This window comes from Lepus europaeus, chromosome 18, assembly GCF_033115175.1.
Source record: "Lepus europaeus isolate LE1 chromosome 18, mLepTim1.pri, whole genome shotgun sequence".
Taxonomy (NCBI): domain Eukaryota; kingdom Metazoa; phylum Chordata; class Mammalia; order Lagomorpha; family Leporidae; genus Lepus; species Lepus europaeus.
In genome coordinates, this window is record NC_084844.1 from 50,797,373 (window position 1) to 50,813,309 (window position 15,937).

The window sequence follows — 15,937 nt, forward strand, 5'->3', positions numbered from 1 at the left end:
GTTGGACTGTTGGCAAGGGGAGTGGGTGCGGCACTCCGGCCTGCAGGAGAAGCAGGGAGACAGATCTATGGGATGTTCACGGTCACTGCAGCACAGATCGAAGCACCTGTCACGAGGGAGGAAGCTGGTGTGAACTTGCTCCCCTGGCTGGCCTAGGGATGAATACAAAGCACGAGGGGTGGGCCTTTGCTGCAATAGTTGACACTGCTTGGGGCCCCTCTGGTTTCTGGCTTCCTGCTAATCCACACCCTGGGAAGTAGCAGTTGATGGTTCGAGGACTTGGGTCCCAGGCTCCTGGCTTCAGCATGACCCAGCCCTAGCTGCTTGTAGGTATTTGGGGAGTAAACCAGGGGTTGGAACATCTTCCCCTCTTTGGCTTTCAGATAGAAATGAACATAAATAGAGGTTTACAGAAGAGAGAGATGCAGGCAGAGTTTCAGTTTGGGAAGGTCTTTCCAAAGCCGTCTAGGGGTGGAGGCACCATGGAGCCGGCTAGGCAGCGCCTGACGTCCGGTACTCTTGGGCTGGAGACAGCAGGAGAGCGAGCCTCACCTTCGTGGCTTAGGGAATAGCAGAGCATGTGGAACCAAGGGGGCCTACCTCCTGGGTGGAAGGCAGGGAAACCCAAATAATTCACTCAAACCCCCAGCGTGGCCCCATAATACCTGGGCCCACCCTTCTGTGGGCAGTGGGGAGAGGTGCAGGTGCAGCCGGTACACACCTCGGCCCCTAGTGCTGCAGGCAGGTGGGCCTCAGCAGCCTCACCAGACTCCAGAGAGACTTGGGGTTCTTGAGCTAGGGTTCTTGGCTTGGGGCAGCCAGGTGGATGGTCACCCTGGGGCAGTGCAGGCTTTGGCTCTGAGTCATTGTGACCAGAGTGGGGGGCCGTTGGGACCTTGAAGCATCTCATGACAGGTACTCAGCCAATTTTCTTTTTAAAATCATTTTTTCTTTTATAAATAATATACAATGATGGCATTGTGTATTAAAACTAGAAAATGCTAAACACAGTAAGAGAAAACCACCCTTATTTCTAATACTCAGACAATCAGGGCCCACATCGTGATAAAATTGCTGTCTGAATTAGGAACAGAGGCAGGTAGGAGCCATGCTCTGTTTATTTGCTTTTGTCTATGAACTTCCCCGGCATGTTGGGAATAACCACTTAGTCTACCCCCCACCCCCAAGCATCGGGTGTTTGTTCCGTGCCCTGGCTCAAGCTCACCATCCCACATTCCCTTCTGATACCTGGGGGCCGAGTGTGCCTGGGTGTGGAAAGGGGGCTTCGGATGAAATATGACTTCCCCGGAACGTATGCTCCTTACCCACCCACCCCAGCTAGACCCCGACAGGAAAGCCCCTTGGAGCTTCTCTCAAGGTCCCCAAACTACCCACCCTCAGAGACTGTGGCCAGCATACCTGATGCCCACCGTGCCCAGCAGGTCCTCACCACGCCCCTGACTCCGGGCTGAGGGCCGTCGGCCTGCTACCAAGGGCCCCACGCGGCCATTAGGCCGTATCCACAGGAAGAGGCTGGAACGGAAAGTGGGGAGTGAGCCTTGAAGGAAGAGCAGCCAAGCTCGGGGCACGGTCACTTGCCTTCCCCTCTGCAGCTCCAGATGAGTGACTTGTGTGGCTGTGGCTGGAGCAGCAGCCTGGCCAGCGTCCAGGGCCTGTGGTTTCCCGTGCCAGACCCAGGTCAGCAGCAGGATAAGGACCAGAGAGGCAAGCAGGAGCCAGAGGAGACCCAAGATGTAGAAGCCCAGGGATAGGAGACAGCAGAAGTCAGAGTTGAGAAAAGGGTCACTTCTGGAGCTTTCGAAATTCCCTTCAGACACCTCACGGACCACTGGGAAAGCTGAGAATTCTAAGCCAGTAGGGAGCGAGGCCATCAGGACTGTGGTGGGCTCCAAGGTGGTGGGCTCAGGGGTGGTCGAGGCTGAGGTGGGCTCAGGGGTGGTTGGGGGTGAGGTGGGCCCTGGGCTGGTCGAGGCTGAGGTGGGCTCAGGGGTTTTGGGAGCTGTGGTGGGTTCAGGGGTGGTCGGGGGTGAGGTGGGCTCAGGGGTGTTGGGGGCTGAGGTGGGCTCAGGGGTTTTGGGAGCTGTGGTGGGTTCAGGGGTGGTCGGGGCTGAAGTGGGCTCAGGGGTGTTGGGGGCTAAGGTGGGCTCAGGGGTGGTCGGGGCTGAGGTAGGCTCAGGGGTTTTGGGAGCTGTGGTGGGCTCAGGGGTGGTCGGGGCTGAGGTGGGCTCAGGGGTTTTGGGAGCTGTGGTGGGCTCAGGGGTGTTGGGGGCTGTGGTAGGCTCAGGGGTGGTCGGGGCTGAGGTGGGCTCAGGGGTTTTGGGAGCTGTGGTGGGCTCAGGGGTGGTTGGGGCTGATGTGGGCTTAGGGATGGTCAGGGCTCGGGTGGGGTCAGCCATGGATGTTGGAACTGTGGAGAATGGGGTGGGTTCTTCAGTGCCTGGGGCTGTGGTGGAGTGGAAGATCCGCCTCACTGTGAACGTGACCTGTTTCTTGGTGGACGCTTGGGTGGGCGGCAAGGCGGACATTTGCCCCCACATAGCAGCCGGAGACTGTGAGTGGAGGAGGACCCCCTGGTCTGTGTGGGCTTCGGTGGTGTCGGTAGAGAACTTGGTCACTACTCTCATGGCAGGAAGCGTGTCACCCGCAGATTTCTTTTCCTCTGGGTAGAAATCATCATAGTCGTCTGCGACGGTGATAGGAGTGCAGCCCTTGCCCGGGTAGGCGTAGACCGGTGTGTCGTGCAGATTGCCACAGCGCACGCTGTTCAGGTCGCGGGTCATGCCCTCGACACCCACACCCGCCTTCCACAGGTAGACGTTGCCACTTTCCTCCAGCCAGTGACGCAAATAAAGGATTTCACAGTTACACATCCAGGGGTTGTCGTGGAGGAAAACATAAGGCAGAGGGAGGTCCCCAAAGAAGCCGTTGGGTATGGTGTGCAGCCAGTTCCGGTAAAGGTAGAGGGTGCTGAGACTCTCCAGCCCGTCCAGGAGCCCGGGGGGCAGGTCCTTCAGCTGGTTCTCAGCCAGATTGAGCTTCTGCAGCTGGCGCGTGGACGCCAGGAGCCCTTGGGGCAGAGCTTTCAGCTTATTGCCTTGCAAGCAGAGCTCCTGGAGTTGGCCCAGGCCGTCCAGGGCTCCGGCAGACAGCGAGTCCAGCTGGTTGTAAGAGACGTCCAGCGTGGTGAGAACAGGCAGCGCAGGCCCCAGCGGGGGCAGCGTTTTGAGCTTATTGTGGGAGAGAATCAGCTGGTCCAGCAGGGGCAGCGTCCCCTTCACCTGCAAGCTGGTCAGCTCGCTTTGATGCAGGTGGAGCTGAACGAGGCGAGAGAAGGACACCAGGGCGTCCATGGAGAAGGTGACCAGGGGGTTCTCCCCCAGCCGGAGGATGGTCATGTTTGCTGGCAGGCCTGGGGGCAGCGCCTTCAGCTTCCGCTGATCACAGTTCACTTCCACCTGGCTGGCCACCTCGGAGACCTCACAGTTGTTCTGGGGGTGTGAGGGGCAGGGCAGCAGGAGCAGCAAGAGAAGGAGCAGCATGGGGACCTGTGGGCAAGGGGGCTTGAGTGGCCGCGCCGCCAGCCTACAGGCCCTAGCCCTGCTCCTGCAGCTCCCAGGGTCCCTTCCACGACTCCCAGGCCGCTTCCCTCCAAGCCTACTCTTCGGCCCAGACCCTTAGCAACCCCACTCCCACCCCCAGAGCCCAGTGCTCCCCCAGCCAACCCCAGCTTACAGACAAGCAGAGAGCCCTCCTCAGGCACAGGGCGACGTCCAGGGTGCGACCCACAGTGTGACTTGGTCCTTCTCTCTTGCATCTCCAGGGAAGGCTGGGCAGAGGCAGGAAGAGGGTGGGGATTGGGAGGAAACCCCAGCCCGATAGGGACCCCTGTGTCCCGGAGAGCGGACACAGGCACTTATCACCTCCCTCCACCACTTTCCTCCAGCCCCCCTCTCCGTCTACCCCCCCCCCCGCCTTCCTTCCACACCCACCAGGGAGCCCAGGGTGGACTCCTACAACCCCACCCTGGCCACCTGTTACACCGCATCTCTCCACTTGCCACCCCTCCCCCAGCTACGCTGCCTGATTGAATTCTCCCGCCTCATCCCCCCACTACCCTCTTGCCTCACTCTGGGCTGTTGCCTTCCCTGTGCCACCCCACTGACTTCACTCTTGCTAGGGCTGCCCGCGCCCCTCCTCTGCGGCCCTGCACCTGCACACGCATGGCCGCGCCCTGCTGTGGGCGTCCCTTCGGCCCAGGTGCCACCTGCCAGTGATTTTCCAGGTTTTCCTCTTACCTGTCTGGGCCCCTTTTCCTTGCTTCCTGAGCATTCACTGGCCAGCACCATGCCCCTCAAATCCTTATCTGTAATCCAGATCTATCTTCCAAGACTCGAACCCTTTTGGCCAACTGCCGATGTGGAGGTCCCACAGGCACTAAAACAAATGTCTCAGGGCCAGTGCTGTGGCACAGTGGGTTAATGCCCTGGCCTGAAGCACCAGCATCCCATATGGGCGCCGGTTCAAGACCCGGCTGCTCCACTTCCAATCCAGCTCTCTGCTATGGCCTGGGAAAGCAGCAGAAGATGGCCCAAGCCCTTGGGCCCCTGCACCCTCGTGGGAGACCTGGAAGAAGCTCCTGGCTCCTGGCTTCGGATCGGCGCAGCTCCGGCCATTGCGGCCATCTGGGGAGTGTACCAGCAGATGAAAGACCTCTCTCCCTCTGTGTGTGTGTGTGTATGTGTGTGTAACTCTGACTTTCAAATAAATAAATATATTTTAAAAAGTCTCAAACCGGGCTCATCATCTCTCTCCTGTGTCCCCACCATCGGGCACCCACCTGACAGGCAGCCCTGGCTCCTCTCTGTCATGCCCACATCCAGCGTGTCTGCGAGTGCCACTGATCTCGTCCCTGCCTCTCACACTGACTCTCGTCCAGCACCACCCGACCCCAGCTGCAGCACGGTCCTCTCCACCGCTTCCATGCAGCCGCGTGCTGCCGCTGCCCGACCTGCCCATCCGCCCTCTGCTCTCCGTTCCCCACAGAGCTTTCAGAGCTGCAGGCCTCCTTATCTCCTTGAACTGCCCGAGACTCACCAGTGGTTCATTCCAATTGCCTGTGATAGTCCCTGGCTGGGGCCAGAGCTGTCAGCTGGAAATTCAGTCCAGGTCTCACATGCGGGTGGTGGGAACCCAAGGGCTTGAGCCATCACCACTGCCTCCAAGGGTCTGCATTAGCAGGAAGCTGGAGTCAGAGCCAGAGCCAGGATCTGACCCCAGGCACTCTGAAACGGGACATGGTCAGCTTGTCTATTTTTTTTTAAAAAAGATTTATTTATTTACTTGCAAATCAGAGTTAGAGATAGAGACAGGAGAGACAGAGGTCATCCATCTGCTGGTTCACTCCCCAAATGGCCGCCACGGCCAGAGCTGGGCCAATCTGAAGTCAGGAACCAGGAGCTTCTTCTGGGTCTCCTGTGCTGGTGCAGGGGTCCAAACACTTGGGCCATCTTCCACTGCTTTCCCAGGCCATCAGCTAGATCGGAAGTGGAGCAGCTGGGACTCGAACCAGTTCTCATATGGGATGCCGGCACTGCAGGCAGATGCTTAACCCATCTATGCCACAATGCCAGCCCCGTCAAAAATTTTTTTAAGGATTATTTTTTTATTTATTTGAAAGGCAGAGTTATAACAACAGAGAGGGAGAGACAGATCTTGCATCTGCTGGTTCGTGCCCCAGCTAGCTGCAATGACTAGGCCTGGGTTGATTTGAAGGCAGAAGCCCAGAGCTTCTTCCTGGTCTCCCACATGGGTGCAGAGTTCTAAGCACTGGGGCCATCTTCCACTGCTTTCCCAGGCACATTAGCAAGGAACTGGATCAGAAGAGGAGCAGCTGGGTCTTGAACCGGCACCCTTATGGGATGCTGGCATCACAGGCAGAGGCTTAACCTACCATGCCACAGCGCTGGCCCCCAGGTTGTCATTTTCTCTCCTGTGCCTGAACTCTCTCTTCAGCCCTTGCCCGTTTCTGTCTAACTCATGGGTGCCTGGCAGGTTGCAGCTCAGAGTTTGTCCCACTGGAAAGCCTTTTATGACTTCCAAAGAGCAGGCCAGGTGCTTGTTCCAGAGAGCCAGCCACCCTGCCTCGTCCAATGATGAAAACACCGCCCTCTGCTCTCCAGGAGGGGCACCACGCAAGCACGTGAGCCCACCTCTGCCTCCTTCCCACTTGCGACCGGCAAGGGGCAGACGCCCTAGTCAGAGGCAGGGAAGCCATAGGCCCACCTTTTTTTTCTTTTGGCAGGGAGAGTGGACAGTGAGAGAGAGAGACAGAGAGAAAGGTCTTCCTTCCGTTGGTTCACTCCCCAAATGGCCACTGCGCTGTGGCCGGCGCACCGCGCTGATCTGAAGCCAGGAGCCAGGTGCTTCTCCTGGTCTCCCATGCAGGTGCAGGGCCCAAGCACTTGGGCCATCCTCCACTGCACTCCCTGGCCACAGCAGAGAGCTGGCCTGGAAGAGGAGCAACCGGGACAGAATCCGGCGCCCTGACCGGGACTAGAACCCGGTGTGCCAGTGCTGCAGGCGGAGGATTAGCCTAGTGAGCCGCGGCGTCGGCCCCACAGGCCCACCTTTTACTTAAGTTGCCGGCTGCCAGGGGCATTGGAAGACGTGGAGAAAATGTGGCAGTGACAGGGAGACAGCATAGAGAGAAGCCACACTGTTGAGCGAGGGTTGGTTTTTATTGTATTGCTGCCAGAGTTTCCACTTGTAAGCAACAGAAAATGTTCCGGCTAGTTTAGGCTAAAGAGGAATTTATTACAAATACATTTTCTCTGTCTCTCCCTCTCTGTCACTCTGCCTTTGAAATAAAGAAATAAATACTTTTTTTTTAAACAAAATGGGGCTGGCATTATGGCACCTTGGGTTAAGTCTCTGCTTCCCATGCTGCACGCATGGAGCGCTGGTTCGAGTCCTGACTGTTCTGCTTCTGACCCAGCTCCCTGCTAATCAACCAGGGAAAGCAGCAGAAGATGGCCCAAGTCCTTGGGCCCCTACAACCCATATGGGAGACCTGGATGAAGTCTTTGGCTCCTAGCTTCAGCCAGAGAATGAGCCAGCAGCTGGAAGATCGTTGTCTGTCTCTGTCTCTCCTTCTTTGTCACTCTGCCTTTCAAATAAATAAATAAAAATACATTGGTTGCGTCTCGGGCCTCTCGCTGGGGGCTAGAGAAGCAGACATGAGCTGCGCAGCCAGGAGCAGTGCCCGGACCCAGGCTGCAGAACCAGTCTGGTAGCAGCACTGTTCTTGTGCCGTGCCAGCTCACTGAGGCTTGCCCGCCTCCAGCTGCAGAGCCAGCAGCCCAGTCACCACCACCTCCGGTGCACGGAGCGGGAATCCTGCCCAGCCCTAGCCCTTGGTGCTGCCGGCTCCTAAGGCCCTGCGTCAGTCTCATCGGTCCTGAGCCTACGACCAAGCCACAAGGGAGTCTGGGAAAGTGAGTGTCTGGCATTTGCAGTTTCTGTAACAGGAAGTGTGTTCAGCCTCTCCAAAGATTCCTGAGGGAGAGTTTTCCACACACAGATGAGAGACTCACCCCCGGCACCCACTGAGTGATCCTACTCTCTTCAAATGTTAATGTTCTGAATTATGTTAACACATTTCAAACTGAAGACCTTTGAGTCCTTGGAATTAACACTCCGTGGGCATTGTGCATTAATCTTTTAAAAATTTTCTTTAAATATTGATTTATTTATTTGAAAGGCAGAAAAAGTGCACTCCTCAAATGACAGCAATGGCTGGAGCCGGGCCAGGCGAAAGCCAGAAACCCAGAAGTCCACCCAGGTCTCCCAGGTGGGTGCAGAGGCCCAAACACTCAGGCCATTGTCTACTGCTTTTCCAGGTGCATTAGCAGGGAGCTGGATTGGAAGTGGAGCAGCTGGAACTTGAATCGGCACTCATCTGGGACACTGGTGTTGCAGTTGGCAGCTTAACCTGCTATGCCACAACACTGGCCCGAGACACAGAGATTTTAAACAAGTGATAAAAATATAAATAACCTTCTAATAACAAATTTTGACTTCTACATGAAATAGATGATTTTACTAGAAAAAAATAAATTATAGACACTGACTCAAGAAGTGGAAACCTCCAATGTAGCAATTAGAAAAGCATTTGAAGAGTTCTCTCCCAAATGGCATCCGGTGAATTCCATTAACCAACGTGGGCCAGACAATGACTGTGACCTCTGTCTCAGAGAACACGGCTGGCATCATACTGATCACCAAAGAAAACAAAGACACCCCCCAACTCCATAGCCCACTCCTGTTTTCTGGTTCAGATGCAGAAGTTCTTAATAGAACTGAGCACATCAACCTAGAATGATAGTAAAAGAATAATGCAAATTGAAAAAAAAAAAAAAAACATTGTAGCACTGGCATAGTAGGCTAAGCCTCTGCCTGTGGCGCTGGCATCCCATATGGATGCCAGTTCAAGTCCCAGCTGCTCTTCTTCTGATCCAGCTCTTTATTAGGGCCCGAGAAAGCAGTAGAAGATGGCCCAAGTGCTTGGGCCCCTGCACCCATGTGGGAGACCTGGAAGAAGCTCCTGGTTCTTGGTTTCAGATCAGCATAGCTCTGGTTGTTATGGCCATTTGGGGAGTGAACCAGCAGATGAAAGACTTTTCTTGCTGTCTCTCCCTCTCTCTATCTGTAACTCTACCTCTCAAATAAATAAATAGAATCTTAAGGAAAAAATACATTGCTTATAAGGGAGCAGCATTGTAGTGCAGCAGGTTAAGCCACTGGGTTTATTTTTTATTTTCTTTTAAGCTGCTGTTTGTAGTATATCCGAGTGATGTGCCTGGGAAAGCAGCAGCAGGGGTGGCCTGAGTGCGTGGGCCCCTGCCACCCACATGGCAGACCTGGGTGGAGCTCCTGGCTGTGGTTTCGGCCTGGCTCTGACCTCACCGTTGTGGCCAACAAGGGAGTGAACCACTGAATGGAAGATCTTTCTTTCTGTCCCTCCCTCGTTCTCTGTAACTCTGCCTTTCAAATAAATATATAAAGCTTAAAAAGAAAGCTCCACAGCCGGTGCCGTGGCTTAACAGGCTAATCCTCCGCCTTGCAGTGCCGGCACACTGGGTTCTAGTCCCGGTTGGGGTGCCAGATTCTGTCCCGGTTGCCCCTCTTCCAGGCCAGCTCTCTGCTATGGCCCGGGAAGGCAGTGGAGGATGGCCCAAGTGCTTGGGCCCTGCACCCGCATGGGAGACCAGGAGAAGCACCTGGCTCCTGGCTTCGGATCAGCGAGATGTGCCAGCCGCAGAGGCCATTGGAGGGTGAACCAACGGCAAAAAGGAAGACCTTTCTCTCTGTCTCTCTCTCACTATCCACTCTGCCTGTCCAAAAAAAAAAAAAAAAAAAAAAAAAAAAAAAAAAAAAAAACTCCGCATGTATAGTTATAGTCCCCAATATTATTTTTTGTTAAATTCCTCTCCCCAACTCTGTTTCTCCCTGCTCCCCATCCTCCCCTCCAGCTTCTCTGGCTGAGGCACACCTCCCACCCCTCCTACCTGCCAACCGGTTACCTCACTCAGATACAGCTGAGCGAGGGGCGCTGGGGAGAAGGTGGCCAGGGGCTTTGCGCCCAGGTGGAGCATGGTTGTAGGTGCTGCCAGGCCCCGAGCAGCCCCATCAGATTCTGCTGAACACCAATCCCTTCCACCTGGCTGGCCGATAGTTCTGGGTCGTTTGGTACTTGCATATTTAATTTAAGAAATAGACAAACTGGGGTGTGGGGAAATTAGTTACATGATGGAGCCCAGGGGAAGTAAGGTGGGCGGAATCCAAAGTTGTTTACCACTAAAACTGATTGGCTGCGCAACATCAGGGGCGGTAACAAAACTAGTAACAAGTGTATAGACATAGGGCTAGTCCTATAGAAAGCCCCCCCGTAAGGTGAATTTTTAAGTGATTGGTTGGTCCTTAGCCCTGCCCCAATGACTCTGCAGTTTTGTGCTATAAAAGGTTCTGTTTCTCAGGAAGTAAATGAGTCCTTGCTAGACTTGGCTCCTCGCTGCGTCTGATTGTCTCCGGGATCGGGAGGCTGGGGAACGGGCGAGCGGCGCACTTACCTTTCCTCGGACCCAGTCCATCCTTGTACGGGTGGACTAAGACCCAGCACTGGGGCAGATGTGTGACCTAGGGGGTAAGATGCCAGGTGGAGGGTCAGCACTGTGGCACAGAGGGTTAAGCCTCCACCTGCAACGTCAGCATCTCATATGGGCGCCAGTTCGAGTCCCAGTTGCTGCTCCACTTCTGATCCAGCTCCTTGCTAATGTGCCTGGGAAAGAGTAGAAGATGGCCCATATGCTTGGGCAGCCTGCATCCACATGGGAGACCTGGAAGAAGCGCCTGGCTCCTGGCTTCAGTCTGGCTCAGGTCCAGCTGTTGTGGCCATCTGGGGAGTGAACCCCTAGATGGAAGCTCTCTCCTCTCCTCCCCTCTCCTCCCCTCTCCTCCCCTCTCCTCCCCCTCCTCCCCTCCCCTCATGTGTTTGTCTTCTATGTATCTTCTTCAATGATGAAGGGTCTCTTCATGCCTGTTGCCCATGTTATATTAGGAGCGTTTATTTTTTGTGTTAATTGGGGGATTTCCTTATGTATTCTAGCCACTACTTCTTTATTAGATATGTGGCTTGCAGGTGGAGTCTCCCACTCTGTGCCTTACCTTTTCATCCTCTTAAGGGTTTTTTGAAAGAGCAAAAGTTTTTAATTTTGAAAAAGTCCAATTTTAATTTCTTTTTTTAATGTTAATTCATTGGAGAGACAGAGAAGGAGAGGGAGAGAGGAAGGCACAGACAAAGAGCTACTGTCTGTTGGTTCACTCCCCAAAAGCCTACAATAGCCAGGATTGGGCCAGGCCGAAGCCAGGAGCTGGGAAATTAATCCGGGTCTTTGGTGTGGGCGGCGGGAACTGGAGCCAGCAGCTGCTCCCTCCCAGGCTGTGAGCAGGAAGCTGGAATTGGACCGGAATCCAGGCGTTCTAGTATCAGATGTGGGGGTCCCAAGCCGTGGCTTAACCTTGTACCTTGCATTCTAACTGAACTCACTTATTCTGAAGTTTTTTTTGTTAGTTTTTCTGGCAGATTCTTTGGGATTATCCGTGGAGAGGCTCGTGATTTTTGTAAATAAGAAGGGTTTTATTTTTTCCTTTCCAATCTGTATGCTCTTGTTTTCCTTTTCTCATATTGCACTGACTAGAATTTCCAGCGCTACTTTGACTAAAAATGATGAGGGGCAGGCACTGAACCTGATGCCACGATGTCAGTTAGGAAGCCTGCGGCTCGTTTAGGGGTCTCCGGGTCCCACGCCTGGCTCTGACCCCTCTCTCCAGCCTCCTGCTAATGCAGCCCCTGGGATGCAGAGGTTTCCTGTGGGAGACCCGGACTGATTCCACTCAACTCTCGGGGCCCAGTGGGTGTTAGCAGGAGGTGGAGCTTCTGTAGGGAAGAAGGTACAAATATAAAGGAGAATTTTATGCCTTGGGGGTGGCCTCTGGGCTGGGGCCTCCCACACACACAGGGTGAGCACCTGAAGCCCAGGAGGTGGGAATTCAATCCAGGTTTTCCGCATGGGTGGCAAACCCTTGAGCTGCTTCCCAGGATGGACATTAGCAGGAAACTGGAATTAGGAGTGGAGTTAGGTCCTCCCATATAGGATGTGATTGTTCTGACCGGCAACTTAGCCACCTCACCAAATGCCTGCCCCAACCTTCTTTTTTCTTTCTTTGCTTATAAATGTTCAGTTGTGGGGCCAGCACTGTGTCCTAGTAGGTTAAGTTTCTGCCCGAGGTGCTGGCATCTCGTATGGGGCCTCTGTACCCACAAAGGAGACCAGGAAGAAGCTCCTGGCTTTGGATCCGCCCAGCCCTGACCATTGCGGCCATATGGGGGGGTGAAGCAGTGAACGGAAGACCGATCTCTCTCTCTCTCTCTCTGTAACTCTGCCTCTCAAATAAATAAATAAATCTTTTTATTTTTTTGAAGAGTTCACTTGCTCTAGCACTGCTTTTTGTAAAGTCTGTCTTCCCTCCATTTATTTATTTATTTATTTGAGAGGCAGCGAGAGAAAGGCCAGAGCTGAGCTGATCTGAAGCCAGGAGCTTCTTCTGGGTCTCGCACGTGGGTGCAGGGGCCCAAGCGCTTGGGCCATCCTCCACTGCCTTCCTAGGCCATAAGCTGAGAGCTGGATTGGAAGAAGAGCAGCTGGGACTTGAACCAGTGCCCATAAAGGATGCCAGTGAGGCTTAGTCTACTATACCACAGACCTGGCCCCCAGTAAATTGCTTTTGCAAATTAAAATCAGTTGGCTCTAACTGTGTGGTTCTGTTTCTGGGTTCTCCATTCTGTTTCATTGATCCAAGTGTCTGTCCCTCCACAAATACCACAATCTCAATGCCCTAGCTGTATAGTGAGTGTTGAAATCAAGTAAATTGGTTTCTCACACTCTATTCTTTTAGAAAATTGTCTATTGTAGAGTTTCTGTCTCTCCATATAAATTTTTTTTGGGGGGCTGGCGCTGTGGTGCAGTGGGTTACCTCCTGGCCTGCAGATCCGGCATCCCATATGGGCACTGGTTCTAGTCCCGGCTGCTCCTCTTCTGATCCAGCTGTCTGCTAACACACCTGGGAAAGCAGTAGAGGATGGCTCAAGTGCTTGTGCCCCTGCACCCACGTGGGAGACCTGGAAGAAGTTCCTGGCTCCTGGCTTTGGATCAGCCCAGCTCTGGCTGTTGCAGCTATTTGGAGAGTAAACCAGCGGATGGACGACTTCCTTCTGTCTCTACCTCTCTGTAATTCTTTCAAATAAAATCTTTTTAAAAAAAGTTTTTACAAATCTACACACATTAGTAGACTTGCACAGGGGAGAATCCCAAGATTTATGACCCATGTGAGTGGCAATTTAATTTGTAAGTGATGATAATTGGCATGGGTAAATATCACTTAGGAGATCTCCTGGGTTTGGAAACACTATAAACAACCATTCAGATAAGCACTAAGTTAAGTGTAAAAAGAACCCATTGGAAGAATAAGCTGTGAATAAGAAGTAAGAATTTGTCCTTTGACGCGAATCAAATAATTCATAGTGAAGCAATGATTTAATAAACATTTTGAACAAAGGAAAAAATATTTTTAAAAATATTTGATAGACAGAAGTCCTCCATCCACTAGTTTACTCTTCAGATGGCCACAACGACTGGATCTGGTCCTATCCGAAGCCAGGAGCTTCCTCCAGGTCTCCCACATGGGTGTTGGGGCCCATGGCTCTTGGGTCCTCTTCTGTTACTTTCCCAGGCCATAAGCAGAGAGCTGGATCAGAAGAGGAACAGCTGAGACATGAACCAGCACCCATATGGGATGCCAGCACTGCAGGCGGAGGCTTAACCTATTATACCACAGTGCTGGCCCATTTTCATATAAGTTTTAAAACAATCTTATTAGGATTTTGATAAGAATTATGTTAAGCCTATGTCTCAGTTTGGAGAGAGTTGACACCTTTTCTGTTTTTTTTTTTATTTTTTTTTAAGGATTTATTTTATTTATTTGAAAGAGTTGCAGAGAGAGGTAGAGACAGAAAGAGAGGTCTTCCATCTGCTGGTTCACTCCCCAGATGGCTGCAACAGCCAGAGCTGTGCCAATCAGAAGCCAGGAGCCAGGAGCTTCTTCTGGATCTCCCATGTGAGTGCAGGGGCCCAAGGACTTGGGCCATCTTCTACTGCTTTCCCAGGCCATAGCAGAGAGCTGGGTTGGAAGAGGAGTAGCCGGGACTCAAACCAGCGCCCATGTGGGATGCCAGCACCACAGGATTGGCACAGCACCAGCCAATATGTTAAGTGTATAATCCTTGAACGTGGTCTACTTCCTTCTCTATTTAGGTCTTGGGCTTCTTTCATGTGTGTTGTGTAGTTTTCAGCGTACAGACCTTGTATGTATTTTGCTAGGTTTACATCTGAGTGTTTCTCTTTGTCTCTCTTTCTCTCAGCAATTTAGCCAGACTCAGTCCTGGCTGTTGCGGGCATCTAGGGAGTGAACCAGTGGATGGGCCCTCTGTTTCTTTCTTTGGTTAATGTTTGCTTTCCTTTGGTTCATGTTTGCCTGATACCTTTTCCCCATCATTTCACTTTCAATCTGTCTATACTTTTATATAAGCATTTAAAATGAGTTTCTTGTGGACATCTTATATTGTCTTTTTTTTTTTTCTTTTTCTTTTTTGACAGGCAGAGTGGATAGTGAGAGAGAGAGACAGAGAGAAAGGTCTTCCTTTTTGCCGTTGGTTCACCCTCCAATGGCCGCTGTGGCCGGCGCATCGTGCTAATCCAAAGCCAGGAGCCAGGTGCTTCTCCTGGTCTCCCATGAGGGTGCAGGGCCCAAGGACTTGGGCCATCCTCCACTGCCTTCCCGGGCCATAGCAGAGAGCTGGCCTGGAAGAGGGGCAACTGGGATAGAATCTGGTGCCCCAACCGGGACTAGAACCTGGTGTGCCGGCGCAGCAAGGCAGAGGATTAGCCTATTAAGCCACCGCACCGGCACACCGGGTTCTAGTCCCGGTCGGGGCGCCGGATTCTGTCCCGGTTGCCCCTCTTCCAGGCCAGCTCTCTGCTATGGCCCGGGAAGGCAGTGGAGGATGGCCCAAGTCCTTGGGCCCTGCACCCCATGGGAGACCAGGAGAAGCACCTGGCTCCTGGCTTCGGATCAGCGAGATGCGCTGGCCGCAGCGGCCATTGGAGGTTGAACCAACGGCAAAAAGGAAGACCTTTCTCTCTGTCTCTCTCACTATCCACTCTGCCTGTTAAAAAAAAAAAAAAAATCCTTAACTGAATCCCATCTCAGAGACAGCTTTTCCAAATAGCGTTCCCGAGTTTCGGAGATTAGGATATGGACGTATCTTTTGGGGAGGCATCGTCAGCCTACTACAAGTATTACAGCCTCTGGGTGGATTATAACCTTTATAATGATGAGCTGTCTCTCCTCTGCCTTTTAATTATTTCAGTGTTGAATTCTATTTTGTCTGGCATTCGTGTTGCTGTATGTTAAAAGTTTGATGCCACAGTCATGGTGGTCTCCTGTTTGCCAGATTTCTACCAGATTGGTTTTGGTGTCTTTATTTTTATTTTTATTTTTCATTTTTTAAATTTTTTGACAGGCAGAGTTAGACAGTGAGAGAGAGAGAGAGACAGAGAGAAAGGTCTTCCTTCTGTTGGTTCACTCCCCTAATGGCTGCTACGTCTGGTGCTGTGCCAATCCGAAGCCAGGAGCCAGGTGCTTCCTCCTGGTCTCCCATGGGGTGCAGGGGCCCAAGCACTTGGGCCATCCTCCACTGCCTTCCTGGGCCACAGCAGAGAGCTGGACTGGAAGAGGAACAGCCGAGACTAGTACCTGGTGCCCCAACTAGGACTAGAACCCGGGGTGCCGGCACCGTAGGCGGAGGATTAGCCACATGAGCCACAGCGCCGGCCTTGATGTCTTAAAATAGCAGATAGCGGGACGATCTTGAGGTGCAGTCTGAGTGTGTGTCTCTTTAACACGTGGATTCAGCCCAACATGAGACGCCTTCTTGGGTGTCTTTGGTTTATTCCTGTCAGCTGATTTTTTTTTTTCTCTTTTGCTTTTTACTGAGTTGATTATATTTTTCTTTTTTTTTTTTTCCTAAGTGGAAGTTGTATGCTCTGTATGCTAATTGTGATTACATTTTTTAAAGATTTATTTATTTGAAAGAGTTACCCAGAGAGAGGAGAGGCACAGAGAGAGAGAGAGAGAGAGAGAGAGAGAGAGGTCTTCCTTCCGATGGTTTACTCTCCATGGCTTCAATGGCTGGAGCTGAGCTGATCCGGAGCCAGGAGCTTCCTCTGGGTCTCCCATGCGG

General features: G+C 52.7%; 1 protein-coding gene across 1 annotated transcript; it reads right to left on the reverse strand.

Moving 5' to 3' along the window:
• Positions 1-1,397: 1,397 nt before the first annotated feature.
• Positions 1,398-3,560, reverse strand: GP1BA (glycoprotein Ib platelet subunit alpha). The gene has a single exon (XM_062216735.1). The coding sequence runs from the start codon at positions 3,558-3,560 to the stop codon at positions 1,398-1,400; it is 2,163 nt and encodes a 720-aa protein (XP_062072719.1).
• Between the last annotated feature and the right edge of the window lie 12,377 nt (positions 3,561-15,937).